This window comes from Channa argus, chromosome 4, assembly GCF_033026475.1.
Source record: "Channa argus isolate prfri chromosome 4, Channa argus male v1.0, whole genome shotgun sequence".
Classification (NCBI taxonomy): domain Eukaryota; kingdom Metazoa; phylum Chordata; class Actinopteri; order Anabantiformes; family Channidae; genus Channa; species Channa argus.
In genome coordinates this window covers 26,706,179-26,722,849 of record NC_090200.1, presented here as the reverse complement: position 1 = coordinate 26,722,849, position 16,671 = coordinate 26,706,179, and the positions used below count along the sequence as shown (strand labels likewise).

The 16,671-nt window shown below is 39.6% G+C and overlaps 2 protein-coding genes across 3 annotated transcripts; both read left to right on the top strand.

Moving 5' to 3' along the window:
- The first annotated feature begins 40 nt into the window (after nucleotides 1–40).
- fam169b (family with sequence similarity 169 member B) lies at nucleotides 41–7,382 on the top strand. 2 transcript variants are annotated; one of them, XM_067500593.1, is made up of 9 exons: nucleotides 44–152; nucleotides 530–868; nucleotides 1,153–1,255; nucleotides 1,331–1,416; nucleotides 3,225–3,387; nucleotides 4,097–4,279; nucleotides 4,397–4,522; nucleotides 5,889–5,957; nucleotides 6,505–7,382. In XM_067500593.1, exons 2-8 carry the CDS (start codon nucleotides 743–745, stop codon nucleotides 5,921–5,923), a joined length of 822 nt encoding a protein of 273 aa, XP_067356694.1. In that variant the 5' UTR covers nucleotides 44–152; nucleotides 530–742; the 3' UTR covers nucleotides 5,924–5,957; nucleotides 6,505–7,382. The 2 variants fall into 2 exon arrangements, with proteins under 2 accessions (XP_067356693.1, XP_067356694.1); XM_067500592.1 differs by having other exon boundaries at nucleotides 41–868.
- Nucleotides 7,383–10,077: 2,695 nt separating this feature from the next.
- Nucleotides 10,078–16,382, top strand: arpin (actin related protein 2/3 complex inhibitor). The gene is made up of 6 exons (XM_067500594.1): nucleotides 10,078–10,285; nucleotides 10,614–10,689; nucleotides 12,324–12,456; nucleotides 14,343–14,549; nucleotides 15,114–15,277; nucleotides 15,354–16,382. Exons 1-6 carry the CDS (start codon nucleotides 10,194–10,196, stop codon nucleotides 15,360–15,362), a joined length of 681 nt encoding a protein of 226 aa, XP_067356695.1. The 5' UTR covers nucleotides 10,078–10,193; the 3' UTR covers nucleotides 15,363–16,382.
- Nucleotides 16,383–16,671: the final 289 nt, after the last annotated feature.

The following is a 16,671-nucleotide window of genomic DNA, read 5'->3' as shown; positions in this document are numbered from 1 at the left end:
TGTGACGTAATGTCTTTTCCCTACCAGAGAGCGGCGCTGTAGGTCAAAGTAAACAGGGTCAAGGAGAGTTCATGGTGGATCACAAGTCACAGGTGCAGCTAACAGCCTCTTTCTAAATCACCTTTCACGCTGCCAACGCATAAAGCCGTACTGTAAGTCCACTTGCTGTTAACATAAGCCTCACTTTTCATTTTAGCATTGGCAGGTTAACAGTTCAAAGTTTGTAAAGTTAACTGCACCCACACCAGGCACGGAAGCTTCGCAACACAGCGTCAAACGTTCTGTCACGTTGGTGCTGCCTGAGCTCGTCAACCAAATCGCTAAATCAAACTTTAATGTTGAGTTGAAATCAGGTTCGCCTGCGTTATTTACCGTATCGTTTGTGCTGAATAGGAGTTTACATGCGGACCTAACAGCCTGTCAAAGATTAAAGACATCTTTTTGCCATTTTGTGTTTACTCAGGCAAGGTGACTTTAAACGCTTAGTTTCCAACGTAGTTTGGTGAAAGGATGTGTATTTACTCTGTAGGTACCACGGTGGTATAGTGATCGCTCTTCCCGGACAACATGTTGAAGTGTCCCTGGGCAAGACACTGAACCCCTACAGCCCAAGCCCATCCCCAGCCGTTAGAGTGCTGTTAGAAATTGGGGAGGGTCGCGTCAGGAATAAACGTCGATCTCTACTGACGTTACATTTATTGTAAATGTGTAAGTACTACTCCAGTGTTCTCGGTAAGAGGCCATGTACCCTGTAGACCTTCCAGCTGTGGACGACTCATACCTGACATCAGCAGCTGAACAATACATCTCCTCTTTGGTGTCAAGACCTCCCAACAATGAGTGGTTTGAAATATCACAGTCCTCCAAGGTACTGTAATTGTTTTTGTATAACTCATCTTTTTCGTAATTATCATGTTTGGTTTTTCCTATTGTCCATTGAGTATAGACTAGAAAATCCACAAACTGTATGTCTTTGTTACACATTAAAATAATTATTGCTAAAGCAGAAAGCAGCTACTACACCAACACACACTGATTGGCACATTGACCCAGGCAACATGTGTATTACAAAAAATGTACAGGTGCAACACTTGTTGCTTCTAGTCAGAGAGTTTGGACAAAGTGCATGAAGTCATCTTCCTGTTTCTCCAGGTGGCTATAACAGCAAACAACGTAAGACGCTTACAGCTGTTTGAAGATGGCCAACCCAACTGTGCAGTGGCGGCGCTTCACCCTGTTGATGAGCCAACACAAGGTTTGAGGTTACATACTCTCACACAAACTCACACATTGATGCACAGAGAGTAATGCTTTCTCCTGTATGTCACAGTGGTGGCTCTACACCTCTACGACAAGTGGTGGAGCGTCGATGACATCTTACGAACATCCAGCAAATCCAGAAGTGGCTTGATGTTGGTAATAATGCATTTGTACATCTGTGTCAGTCAGCACATGTTGGCAAAATTCCCACCACAAGCCAACTTTTGTTGGTCCTCTGCTTGATTAGCATTTAATTATCACTGCGTCCATAGGCCCAACTTTCAAATGGTGGATTAGTTGTGGTAGCGAGCCTGTAAGAATGGTAACTTTCAAGTCTATTTGAACTTGAAAGTATGCATTCTTAAAGCAGTTTAGCTAATTTACAGAAAAACTCTCCTAGTTTCTCCTTCCATGACTATAGGCATGTTGCTTCATGAAGCTGTGTGGAAAACACGTATGAAAACACGGATTTGGTCACACCTGGGAATAGAGCTGTCATATAGTATTGTATATTATTAGACACAATTAGCAGTTAACTGGTGAATATAGTGGCACATTTAGCAGCTACAGAGCCCCAGATTTCTTTTAAGAATCAGTGGATACACAAATACAGCTAAAAAGTGACTTAAAGTCACCATGTGGCTTGAAGCAAAAATAAAATAACATTGCTTCTTTGTTGTTTTTATATATTTTTTCCACTCCTTAAAAAATTATAATTTGAGTCCCTCCAGAATTGTTTGGACCATTTTGTGGTTGTTTGTTTTTGTGTGTTGTGTTTCCTGATAGCCTTCCTAAAAAAATAATGTGGGCAACTGTGGCGCAGTAAGGTAGAGCGGTTGTCCACCAATCTCGCAGTTGTTGGTAGTCTCGCAGACACTGAACCACAGACACTAAACCCAAACTTAGTTGCTCCCGGTGAGCATTGGCCATTGCATAGTGTGTGGTTTGTCAGTGCGAATGGGTGAACAAGAAGCAGTGTAAAGTGTTTTGAGTACCAAAAAAAAAGTGCTAAGATTGTGCAGAATTCATAGGGGGATTGGTTGAATTTACAAATTTCTGGTGAGACTAAATAAAGGTTTATGGTAATGAGTTTAAAACCATACATTTTGCATAAAGGTTTATTAGGAGATTGCAAATGCTATCTGCACAAGCTGTGTGACATTTCCTTTCAACATCTCCCTGCTAGTTATTATATGATGCAATTATGTAGGTCATTAGCGATAACAAAGTTCTTTGTTCATAGTGAAATGAAAGATTTCTTTGGTGAATTAGCTAGCCACAGTTGTGTTAACACTCTGTCAATAGACATGAGAAGTCTCACTATTGGAGAACAAAATTCACCTTTCTCAATTTGTATAAAATTAAGTTGAACTTACGTTGCATCCAGAAAGTATTCGAATGGCTTTACTATTTCCACATTATGTTATGCTACAGCCTTATTCCAAAATTGATTAAATTAATTATTTTCCTCAAAGTTCTACAAACAATACACCATAATGACAACGCGAAAGAAGAACAGACACACGCAAAATATTGAAATTAGTCAGTCGTGTGTTATGACTTTAATAAAGCTTAGAGTTAAAGATGTTTTGGGAGGTCTTTAAAGGGATATGTAATTATGGACAATTTCTGTCTAGTTTGTTTTGTTTTTAAACCGCTTATGGACATATTTGTCATTTCATGTTACAATAAACATTTAGCAAGTTGGGGTGGGGGTGGTTAGGGGGGGGGCACCACCTATGATACGAGGCTGGAGATGCCTTACACAGCAACCAATATCTATTTATTTTTCATATGCTCATATTGAAACCTGACTTCTCTTTTAAGTCATACTTGAAAAATTATTTTTGTTGTTTTTTTTTTTTTTAAATGTAGAATTCTTTTGTGTATACAAACACCAATTTACTGTTTGTTTTTATCTAAACAGAGGAGCTTCCTTCATTAAGTCAGTGTTTTGTCCCCAGGTGCAATCGATTATGGAGAGGCTGATTGTGTTCCTGCTCAGTCAGGTGGTGGAGAGGTCTTCACAGGACGAAGTGCAGTTTTCCCTGCATCCCTGCACAGAGAGCTGCAAACTGCTGTGGAGAGACAGTCAGGCAGTTGGCTTCTACACTATCAAACATAAAGGTGCAGCAAATGCTTTTTTTTGGACAGATTATTTGTAATTAAATCTTGCCTAGTGCTGTTTTAACTTGTCTTAGAACTCACAAATTTCAAGTAAAACCTGTATTGCTAAGCACAAAAGGTTACCACTGCATAGTAGCATGTCTCAAAATAAGGTACATTTATGTATAACAGTGGCTGAGTTTAAATTTGTGGAAAATGTGGAGGCCAGAACAGAAAGTTGTGTAATACAAAATTAAAACCAGAAGACCACCAAGAATTCACCAACAATGTAAGAAATTGTATCTAAACTGTGACCAAGTAGAGGTTCTTCATTCCTTGAGGCTCCACAGCAAACCAACACTTAAACTAGCTTCCCAGAGTAATTTTTGTTTTTTGGATCCTGTGCTCTTATGCTGAATCTTATGTTTGTTTGGATGTATCACCCAGCTGTTCAAATCTATGTAGCCTTTTAGCCTGTTTTAGCTTGTTTTTGTTTTACAGCACATTTGGCACCATAAGCATTATGTTTTTAGGCAGCAGAAGCAGGCATAACTCTTACAGATATTCAAATAGAGCTAAAACGGCAGTGAATATTAGACTTAGATTCATCAGGTGGCCAGGAACACCAGCTAAAATGAATATCAACATATTGTTATTTATGGGATAATAATTGTCTGGACTGAGTTTATTCAGTGTCATGATAGTACCTCTTCTACTGCTTGTGTTTCAGGAAGCCTGTGTGACAGCTGGAGCAGTCGCTGCTACCTGCTACCTGTCCTGGACACAGTGCTTGTGAGGAGGAGCTGGAGGAAGAGAGGCCTCGGCCTTCTGATGCTAGAGGATTTCTGTTGCTCATTCTCCGGAGAGGAGTTTCTGGGAGTCAGCTGTCCATTGTCACCCAGCATGGTGGCAGGTGAGCCGAGGTCCTTGAATGCCTATTAAAGAGCCCTCGACCCCTGTGCCTACCCACACAGTTTTTATTTCTTTGTACTGAATTGTCATCATTTGCTTGTGTCTCCTGTTTGTTCAGTGTGTGTGAGATTTCTGCAGAAACATGAGGAATATCAAGATTGTTTGTATGAAGTGGAGGCTCCAGGGGGCTGGTCTCAACGAAGAAACATCTGGCTCAACATCCAGCTGGGCCGCTACTTCCTCGGTAGGCCTACATATATTGGCTCATGTGTGGGTAAATTTTTCCAGGAATTCTTTAGTAGACCACAAAACTAAATCAGAATCAGATTTACTGGCCATACAAGGAATTTGCTTCGGCCATTGGTTGCTCTCAAGGACGTGTTCAAGGAGTAACAATACAGATAATATAAAATGACAAACAATCTACTAGTGAAAAAAAACTACGGTCAACATAAGAACGGCCTAAAGAAGGCAGCCCCAGGTACAGCGTGTGTGGCAGTTCCAAGACAATTACTTGTGTGCTTAACATTACCTGTGTACGAAGTCTAGTGTGATGGCCTGAGGAAAGAAACAGATCTGGGGTCCGGTGGTTTTCACAGAAAGAGCTCTGTAGTCCCTCCCAGAGGGGAGAAGCTGGAAGAGGTTCTGTCCAGGATGAGAATAGTCAGTGGTTTCTTTGCCTGCTTCCTGGCTCTCGATGTTCACAAGTCCTAGAGACTCGGTAGGGGAGTACCAATGATTCTTTCTGCAGTTCTTACTGTCTTTATGGGGGCACCCGTAGTTCAGTTGGTAAGGCAGTCGTCCAAGGTCAGTGGTTCGATAGAACTGGATCAGCAGCTCCTGTGGCAGGTCTAACTTCCTCAGCTGTTGTAGGAAATACAACTGCTGGCAAGCCTTTCTGAGGATACAGTCCATGTTGTTTTCCCACTTCAAGTCATGCGAGATAGTGGACCCCACAAATTTAAAGGATTTCACAGTCGACACAGGCCTGGAGGATATGATTTAGCGGGGGGTTCTCCTGAAAGCCACTCTCATCTCTACAGTCTCAAGCCTGTTCAGTTCCAGGTGGTTTTGATTGCACCACAGCACCAGTTGATCAACCTTGTGTCAATTTGCATTCCCATCATCTCTGATGAGGCAGGTATTAGTTGTGTTGTCTGCAAACTTTAAGCTTGACAGTTGAGTCGCTTGAGGTGCAGTCGATTGTGTAGACATATGTAGACAAAAGGATTTCAATGGCGCTTGAGTTTATTTGCATTTAAAGCCACAGTCTTACTGTTTTGTAATACCTTTATTGCTGGTTGCTAGTAAAGTGAGATATCCTCCTAAATGTGTCGTAATATGGAGAGGTGTTATCAAAGGCTTCTGTGACCCACAATCACTAAACGGGACTGTCAGGAGTGCAGGGATGTTCACCTCTCAAGGTTTTTGAGAGAGGATCATCCTTTAAACTAATTATAGAAGGCTAAATGGTCTGCACTTATATAGCGCTTTTCTACCTATTAGTATTCAGAGCACTTTACACAGCTTCTCGACTGCTCTACCTCCTGTGCCACAGGCTGTATTGTAGCTTTAAGTAAAAGGTGATTGTCTTTTATGATCCATACTAGGTGTTAATGAGGAGAACAATCCAATATCACGATAAAGCTCAAGGAATCAAGCTGATAACTCATCTGAAGGTGAGAATCTCCTGCTTTGCTTTTGTGGAAATAATAGTCAAATTGTCTGCACTTTTGTGTACATTAGCTGACGTAGTCAGTATAAACAAGACAACATGTTGAAACAGAAAGTCTATCCAAATGTTGATATGCTATTCTAACTCAAGCAACATATTGAAATCAGGTTGATATTAAATTGTGCATTTATTATACAGAGAACTATTCAATGCAACATTTACTTAGATCGACAACCTTTCTCTGTTTATCTCTCTATATATATTTTATGTAATTTTATGTCCATGCTTGTGTAATATATGTATGTTGGTCTATATTTGCCTATGCAAGAGACAGGATGATGACATCATTTACTAAAGGAATGCGTCACTTGGAATCACTAGGGTTGATGAGCCTTCTTATGCCAACTCAGTATAAAGCCTACTTTGGTTATTGCTGTTGTGCTTGTGACTGCCTTTGTTTGTAATGCTACCTTAACCAAATGGTGAAATTGTTGTAGTAGCGTTTGCTGTTCACAACAAGATTAAGTTTTCAAAGACTCTTTCACATACAGCCAAGAGGAGCTGAGGATCGAACCACCATGCCTGCAGATGGGGATGGCCTGCTCAACCAATTGAGCCACAACTGCCACACACATGCAGCTGGAAGATATGTGGCTTCACACACTGGAAAAGTAAAAATAAGTGAGAGTGTGCAGAGTAAAACTATACCATATTTGACCATTTATATACTACCCCACGCCTCAGAAAGAACCAATAATATGGATGAGGTGGCTGGTACTGTATAGTCACCTAAAGTTAGGTGACGTTTGTATAGCAATTATGGAATAACATTTAAACACCTTTTAGAGTGATCTGTGCATAGTGCTGCACAATCGATTGCCATTGCAATGTCAGACGGTGCAGTTATACAAAAGCAAAATGCTGGAATTCAGTAAATACTGTATGTACATACTTGTTCCCATTATCTACGCCCTTACTAAATAAAGAACCAGGCAGCCTCTTTTTAGGCAGTGGAGCATGCGATGTTTGCAGAGCAGTGTTGTCAGCTTAGCAAGATTTTCGCTAGATTTAATTGTTTTGGAACTATACAGGCATCCACAACTCTCCCATATTACCTTTGTGCACATTCATTATCACTTTATAAATACGTTGTAAATGAAATAATAGTTCTTTGGACAACATACTTCATATTGAAGCCAGTTTGCTGTGGACTCTAAAGGTGTTACTAAGTCGAAACGGGACAAGCTTGAGGTTCTTAAATTGTTTGACCTCTCTGGAAGCCAACTTTAGTTCAGAGCTGAAGAGGCAAGGCCAGTTGCCACAGAGTCTCTTTGAGATTACCATGGCCTGGATGGCTCTTCAGAGACTGTTTGCTATTCAGTTTCACATGGAATCACAAAACAAGTATTATTAAAGTAATATTTCTGTGTCTTCAGTTTCTTTTTTTATGAAGGTGAAAGAAAGCAGCAAATATGTGCTGACAAGCAGGCAGGATGAAAACACATCTGGTATTTGACCAATTGCACGTGCATGTACTTCAAACATATTTATATTGCAGAGTAAGGTTGCAGGAACTCATATGTTGTTTTATATTTTCAGTTATCCTTGGCATGCTGCTTTTAGCCTTAAGGTAGTATCTACTGCCAGACAATCAAGAACCATCCAGAGACTGTGCTTAGCCCAACTTTAGCCCTGACAGTCCTATGGAAACATATACTTCTACACAAAAAGTCGGGTGCATGTATGATGGCCCAGCACTCTGAAAGGGGTTGTCTGCACACAGCATGAGCTAAAGGTACTCAATTCTTAGATTTACGACATGATTGCATTTGTTGCCCCCAAGTGTGGCACAACCACAATGATTTATTGGGTTTAGGAGGCGCTAACTTTCCCGTCGGCAGGTTTAGGCAGCTTTTTACTCTTGATAAATGAAATCATCCTTTAAAAACTGCATTTTGTATTTACTGGAGCTTGGGTTATCTTTGTGTGGTATTAAAATTAGTTTGTGACAAATATGCAAACACAAAATCAGGAAGGGGGCAAATACTTTTTCACAGCACTGTAAATTGTTGTTTTCCTCCATCAACAAATTCAAATTTAAAAGAAACCTTGTGGAGGTTTCTTGTAAACATTTTTTTTTTTTTTTTAAAGAGACTTACACTCATGCACTGAAGTTGACCTTACTGAGCACCAACAAGTGGACATTCCACTTCTAACAGGCTCTTCAAAACAAATTCAACCTTGCAATTGAAGCCAAGTACGTGGTTCCCCAAGCAGCAAGATGCCTGGAACAGGATGTAACCTCACAGCCCACGCCATGACCTTAATCCTCAACCTCTTGCCAGACCACAACAGTCCCTGAACACTGAAAAAGATCTGAAATTCTACTCCCTATGTGCACAACCTCACAGAGAGAAGCTTACTGTTATTTAGCCTAGCTGTGGATGATACAAACGGGGTGGACAAAATAATAGACACACCAGGCTATGTGGGTAGAGAGGGGTTTGATGGAACAATCAAAAGAAAATATAAAGGAGGATTTGTTGCAGCACTACTAGAGAAACATAAGACTGTCAGCTGAAAGTAAACCAGAATGTAAATTGTATTTTCTGTTGTAACTAGATAAAGCAGAGCTAGTTATACACATTTCAAGTACAGTTCAGTAGTTAAATCCAGTTGTATGGAAGGTATATAGTATGGTGGTCAGGCCACTTGCAGATCGAAAGCAAAATGTGCTGGGTATTGAGATTACTAAAAAAGAAGAACCTTTCTCTCGATTAATTGAAGTTTTTGTAAAATTCACTCATTTATCTGTTTGATTTGGGCCTCAAATATGTATTTAAATCAAGTATTAAAGAGACTGGGATTCAGGTTTAGTGTGTTTTTGAAAAATACTATCTCAAAAGTTATCTGTCAGATGTGGAGTACCAGCCACAGTATTGATCTCTTTTAACAACATTGTGCTTGATAATTGGTTAAATAAAAATAAAAAATAAAAAAAAATTTAAAACAATTTCAGCTACTCAACAGTTTGGGGCCTCCTTTATCTAATTTTTCCCTTCATAATGCTCCAAATGTTTTCAGCATGTGACAGGTGGACAGCAGACAGGCCAGTTTAGCCTGGGCACTTCTATTACTTCTGAGCCATGTTGTTGTACGGCAAAATGTGCAGAATGTGGTTTGACATTGTGTTGCTGAGTAAAAAAGACCCTTACTAAAAATCATATATGGATTTATGGCAGTGTATTACCCTCTCACCATCCCAGATTCTGGCTTTTGAACGATGCGCTAATAACAAGTCAGATGTTCCCTTTTCTCTCTAGCATGGAAGATTTTCAGATTCAGATTTAAATCTTCATATGTTGAGTCATCAGAGCTTGTCAGCCTATTGTAATTGTAATTGTAAATTGCAATAGACTGAATAGAATTTCTAGATCTTTGTTATATCTAGTTGTTTCTTTGCATGGAAGAGTTTTGACTATTTGTGGATACAGAGACAAACTATGTTCACTAAGAGATGTTCCTGAGCCCGCGTTGTGGTTTCTATTACAGATTCATGTCTGTTTTTAATTTGGCAATGCCTGAGGGCCCAAGAAAAATGTGTTGCCGCACATAATTCAAAATTCAAATTTCTTATTTTCAATATCTGACATTCATTCATAAATAGGTATCATAATTTGAAAATCATTGCAAAATCTCCATTTATCTGCATTTTACACAAAGTATTTTTTCTGGAAGAACGTTTCTGGCTTGCCCCTTCTGACCAATCAGAGAACTGCAAGTATTTGCGTTTTATTTGTAGTTTTTCTCATTTATTGTGAATTCCTAAAATCAGCTGGACTGACAGTAGCAGGGCATAGCAGAGCAGGAATTATTACTCATAATTTAGACTTAAGAGGTGTACTTTCATGCAGGAAAAAAGTACTTTCATGTAGCCTTTTAAATCTTTATATTTTTTTTAATTGATTATTCTGTCTGAAATTAGGCTCGGTATCTTTTTCATAATCACTAAGTGCTTTGTTTACTACTATTGCTTGAGAATTTGTTTGTCACCCCAAGCCAATAGCATGTTCCTCATCTGTTGCCCAGCTGTCCGCCCGGCGGCGCATGCTGTGTAAAGACCGAGCGCACCGCCCTGACGCGGCTGCATGTAGGAACAGGAAGTCCGGAAAGAGGAGAATCTCGGAGAAGGAAAAAGTCAACAGTAGTAATAGTAATAGTAAAACACACTTTATGAAAAATGAGCCGAATTTATGATAACACATCTTTACAGAACAAACCCGTGCACAATGAACAATTTGACCGCGTGTGGTCTCCCTCTACGTATGAAAGGTATGGGTCTCAAAAATGTTTGTAGTCAGAAAGTGGCCCAAATTATTGGGTTTCAGTTAAAGTGGCGAGATACGATATATACATTTTTCCTTTCTATGGAGAGACGACACCAAAATGAATGACAAAAGTCATAAAATTATCTTTCCAATTGTTTACAGCAACGGTGTCTATACGCACCTTAAAACACTATGTTGTAAGAAGTAGTTGTTGCTTGTATACAGAGTAACAGATTTATAATTATTGCCCATGGTTGTCCTATATGCAAGATAATGCATAGTAATTAATGGAAGTAGTATAATTAAATTGTTTTGATGTTTCTTCCACATAGTGGCCAAGGAGTACTTCTAGAAGGGAAGCTGCTGGATGTTTCCAGACATGCAGTCACGGATGTCGAAAATCAAAAGGTACTGTCGACTGAAACCCTTTTTGCATCTTGTTCAATTACTGTTAAACACTTGATTGTCACAATTTTTATTTAATGACCTCCTATCTGTCAGGGTGTTATTCACATTAAAATGTGTCTAAAGTAATAAACTGATCATTTGCATTTGAAGAGAACTGACTCTATATGTGGCTAATCCTCACGTTTCATTATTGGACAGGAAAAAAATTCTCAATATAATCATGTTCAAGCGTTTAAATAGCAACAAAAATATAGCTAGAAAATGATTGTCTTCAAAGTCTTCAAACAGTAATGCTTTTAGGAAACGTAATATTTAATATTATTTAACAGCATAATATTTTAATGTTTCATTTACTTTTAATTTCAAGTTTTGTTAAAGTCTTTAAGCTTATCCAGTAAGTTCAGGGTCACCACACCAGATCATTGGTCTGCATGATGATTTGGCACACATTTATGCAAGATGCCCTTTCTGACACAAGCTTTGAAAATTTTTACTGGGCTCTATGGCTGTTGACGGGGATGGGTGGTTTGGGGTTCAGTGTCTTGCCCAGGCGCACTTCGACATGCCACTCGGCCACTCTATGAGCTGATCCATGCCGCCCCTTAAACAGGTCAGTACTGTATCAGCATTGGGTATAAACAGACCATGTCAGAAAAGGTGAGACTTTAAGAATTCAGGATGGAAGGAGCGTCACCATTTGAGAATGATTGCAAATTTGCAATGAATTTTTGCAGATTTCATTACCTGTGGTACAAAACTGGTCAAAGGATCTAAAGAAATCTCTGTATGCAAAGGACAAAGCCAAAAACAAATAATGAGTGATCATGATCTTCAGTCAGGAAGCACTGCATGATGTGCTAAGGAACACCTCTAAAAACCAGTCAATGAGCATCTTATTTTGATTAAATAGGCCACAACACAACATAGACTTCAGCCACAAATTACTTGGTCGATAAATTTTCGAGCAATCAATGCAGGTAGTCAAATGGAGTTACATTTCTATAACTTCCCTAACATTATGATACCACATGTGACCAGTGTTCTCATTGAACGTAATGATGCAGCAAAGAAAACATGGTTGAAAGGATTTTTCAACCACGCTAGTAGGTTACATTATTTAGGTTGTTTTATAACATAAAGAAGAAAAATAAAAAATACATCTCTATGCAACATTGTAAAAAATTTGGTAATTATTAAATGGGTTTTACTTTCAAGCCCTCAGGCAGTGTTTCATGAGAAACTCTCATGCTGCCACTCTGGATATAGCCATATGGACTTGGGAGTATTTTGGAAAAACTTGCTCACTTAACACAGTTCCCCACTGCATCCAAAAATGATACCCAAATCTCTGTGATGCAAGGAGGAAGACATACATTAGTTCTGTGCAGAAATGCTGTTGAACATTAGATGGACTGAAAGATGGTGGAAACATGTTCTGTGGTCAGATGAGAGCCATTTGTTGTCATTGGGGCTTTTCCCAAGAAGGATTAGCTCTGTTTATGCCCCAAAAGAAATAGACTTCACAAATTTGTCCTTATCAGTGTTAGTATTTTGAAGAGACTAAACATTAACACAGACAGAAAGAACACAAACTGCATTTTGTTTTAGCTGCTTTTTTTCCCTCTCACTGGCAGTTCCGATACTATGTTCTGTACATCAAACCGAGCCGCATCCACCAGAGGAAGTTTGAAGCCACAGGGAAGGAAATTGAGCCAAACTTCACTGACACCAAAAAAGTCAACACTGGCTTTCTCATGTCCTCGTACAGTGAGTATTATAACCACAAATTTGAGTTGATGTGTACATGGTTGGTGTTTTGTCTTCTGTGTCATTGTTTAATGTAAAATGGACTTTGAATTTAGTATGCTAATAGTGCAGTTTCAGATGTCCTTTAGTGGAAGATGCTGATGAACTTTTTTTTCGCTGCTAAAAGAGATGGTGGAATTGGTATAAACATAGCTTCTCAATTTCTTTATATTAGGAAACATACAGCTTTGGGGTCTCAAACGTAACAGTGTTAAATTTAATTTGAGTATTTTAGCTTCAGGTGAGTTGTCCTCAGGTCCATTTTGGGTTAAGCTCTAAATTTAAGACCCATAAGCCATCTAGGTTTAACACCAGCTTAAGGTCTGGTTTTAACAAAACTGCACTGCACATAAGCCTAGAAATAAAGGACCATACTGGCGATTAATTATTAAAAAACTGATATATTCATGTGTTTGTTTTATAGCGTTAAAGGCAGAGATAGGTCCACAGCTAAGGTAGTGTTGTATCTGGACAGGTTCTTTTCATATATCATAGAGTTTGACAACTGCACATACCAAGAATCCACACCATCGGCACCCTCACCCTCGTGCCAGCCAAGAATTCTATCAATGAATCAGTAGCTATCCTACAACTTATTTTAGGCGAAGAATTATTCATTTGTTGTATAACGTGTCATGTATTATAGTGTCCAGGTGTGTCTGTGCATCCATAAAATGCAGAGTCATCCAGCAAAAGGTTGAACCAGGTGTCACCAGGAAGTGAGCTGTGGTGGTCAGTAATAAGCACAGATACTTAATAGATGTATCACGAACACACTCAATCAATGGCTTTCGGCTTGCCCCCTCAGGGGTCGCCACAGCGGAACGTGTTCTGCACGCTGATTTAGCATGGGTTGTTCCCATTTTGTCTGGGCTTGGGAGCGGCATCAAGGTCGCCCTTGGTGGCTGGACGGGGCCACACCTGATGGGGTGTGATATGAACCCGCTGCCTTCTTCATCCCGACCCAGTCCTCTACCACTGAGTCACCAGGCCCCTATATGTGTCTGCCCTACTAAACAAACCACAGTTCATCCTTGTGACAGCTCCCATTCCTTGGCACTCACTTTACGAAGCCACTAGCCAGAACCAACGAATAAAAATACTACTTCCTACCCTCTGCTATGGTGATGTAACCTGTAGCCTCTCTCCTTTATGTTCTCTACGTTACATGTTGTATTATCTGTATCTTTATGTTACTGCACTGCTGGACAAATAATGGGGCCTTTGGGGACAGTGAAATTAATCTTAAGTTTTTTTTACCTGTAGTTGTTCCTATGACAGACGGTTGGGTATCTTTGGAATGAGACCTGAAACCTGGAAATTACATAGCATTATCATCCTGAAATCTTTAGGTTATTTGAATTGGCTGAAATAAGGTCTGTGGTTAACGCAAGATCAACAGACTGAGTACAGCTACACTTGTATTGTGTTAGTAATGAAGTTAGGATGGCCAAGTGTAGTAAGGAGCATCATTCAGATTCCAGTCCTCCCCTGCAGGAAAGGATTCAAGTTCTGACAGAGAAGGTTTTAGATTAATCTTTACATTTTGACATTTCAGTCATTTTGACAGTTACAGAGACCCAACCATCTAGAACCATCTACAACCATCTACACTGACTTTGTGTTTCACGTGCTTAAGTGACACAAGTTGCATGTGCATGTGTCAAATGATGGACCTGGCTTGAGTCTGAACCCATTTCCCCTGTTGCAGGCAACAGTTCTGTATCTGTATTTTGATATTCTGATATTTATTGTAACTTTGCCTCCATTAGTTTTTCTCTGTGTAGCAGAGGGACTTGAATTCATGGGTAATCATGAAGTTGCATGTGCATCTTTTGCCCATACAGAGGTGGAAGCTAAAGGGGAGTCCGACCGTCTGTCCGAGGAGCAGCTGTCAGCTATGGTGAACAAAGCGGAGCTGGAGAAAATAACTAAAAGGTACAAACCCACCGATACCTGGGCCTTCTGGTACCCAGAGTCAGAGATGGACAAAACAGAGCTGGAAACAGGACAGGACATACGCCTGAAGACCAGAGGAAACAGTCCATTCATATGTGAGTCTGTGTTAGCATGCTGTTTTCGTTGCAAATCTACTTTCACAAAGGAAAACACTACATGTGCAGCATCCATTAAGGAAGAAAGACTCCTCTGCTGTCTGAAACCTGAGAGAGTTCAATGCAGTGCCAGTAGGGGACTAAATTGAATTAAACTTGACTTTCTCTTTTACTGTTTCATAAGTGAGCTCAGGGGGAATGAACAGAATTTGACCTCCCTAATACCCAGAGGCTTCATCCAGCTCTTTGATATTTAATGTTGGTCAGTTAACAGCCTCAAGTCAGGATTTATTATGACAAAGGAGAGGAAGACTAACCCTCAGTACAGTACAGAGTGTAATTTAAAGGCATCCTGCCCTGGGGCTCTGCCAGGCACATTTCTTTTGGTTTTCTCATGGTCTGGTAGCTATGACAGTCATAGCAAGTAGGTGACAGATTGTGCAAAAAGCACTTACTCTTGGAACTCAGATTGCAGTTTGCTGCTCTTTCGTCCGTTGTTTTTTTTTTTTTTTTTTTTTTTTTCATCTGCTAACTCTTATATAAAACTTACTTTGATTCGTCCAGTTTCCTTAGCCAAAGTGGATAGTGGCACAGTGACCAAGTGTAACTTTGCTGGAGACGCAAAGGCAGGTGCATCGTGGACGGACAAGATTCTAGCCAACAAAGCAGATGCAGGGATCACTCAAAAGGCCGGAGGACAAGGAGATGGAGCAGAGGAAGACGAATGGGTAAGAATATTTGCCAAATCTAAATACCCTCCTAAACTAGAGAAGACTTACTTCTCCCACTTTGTTTCTCTCTCAGGATGATTGAGGAAGCCGTCTCTCAGTCCTGCTCCAGTCTCTAGATTGAACTACTTCAGCCTGCCTCCATTTCTCCCTCTTTGGCTTTAGATTGCATTCCTGCAGTCCACCTCGTTACTGAACACATAGAAACCATCTACTCCCCAAAGAGGGAGTAGATGACCCAAATATTGCATCACCTGATCAGAGATATATGCAGTTCTTTTCTCTGTACTTATTACTGGACCAATTACTGTTTTTTGGCATATTCAGTTCTTCCATACACACACGCTGGCTTTTGTAATTCTTCCATACAATATAGACATTTTGTATTTTTTATTTATGTGTCCTTTTGCCTTAGCCTGTGAGTTCAGGGTCGCCACAGCAGATCATTGTCTGCATTGTCTGATTTGGCAGTTTTTTTCTTTGTTTTTTTTACGCCGGAGGCCTTTCCTGATAAAACCCTCCCCAATTTTTACCGGGCTTGGACCAGCACTGCACAGCTGGGAAAAAAGATAAAAACAATGGCCTTCTGTAATTTAGCTTAAACATCTGGAATATTACTTCAGAGGATAGGAAGACATACAGTATTTGGTCTACTCAACCAAATATTTCATAACCCATGTTTCAATAAAATATATAACTCCAGCCTGAATGGGACTTTAGGATATTTACTGGTGCAATCCCTGATTCAGTGTTTTAAACATTCATGCATCTGCACCAGCAGTGTTCAATTCTAGTATCGCAAATTATCATACATGTAGAATTTCCTCAAGTCCTGCCTGATGAGATTATAACTGAGCACAGGAAGAAGGTTTTGTATGTTCTAATTATACTTTAATGACAGACTTCCTTAATTTAGTTTTATTAAATATAGTACTTAAGAGAAATGTACAAAAGACAGAATCAGGAAGTTTATTTTGAAACGAAACAGCAGAAATATCCTCTGGCATCTGGTGACTAAAAAGAAATGCTGAGACAAATGTTTCAGTCCCACACATACTGAGGGAAAATGTGATACAAAGATTTAATATATATGCACTTATTACTTGAAATTATGAAATGATGACACATTTGTTGCTTTCCCTGTATTTGCCCCTGTATTATTTCTGTATATCATAAATGTTCATGTCTAAATAGTATGTTTAGGCACAATAATAGCTGACACCGAAAACTCTGTTTCAACAAGACTTTATGGGTGTGATCAGATTTATGATTTGACTGTGACCAATCAGCCCAAACTCCTGTAATCAGATTTTGATTTAAATGTCATAATTTCAAACCAGTGAGCAGAGCAAAGATGGGAAAAGAAATGCAAAACATTCTCATGTGAACCAGCA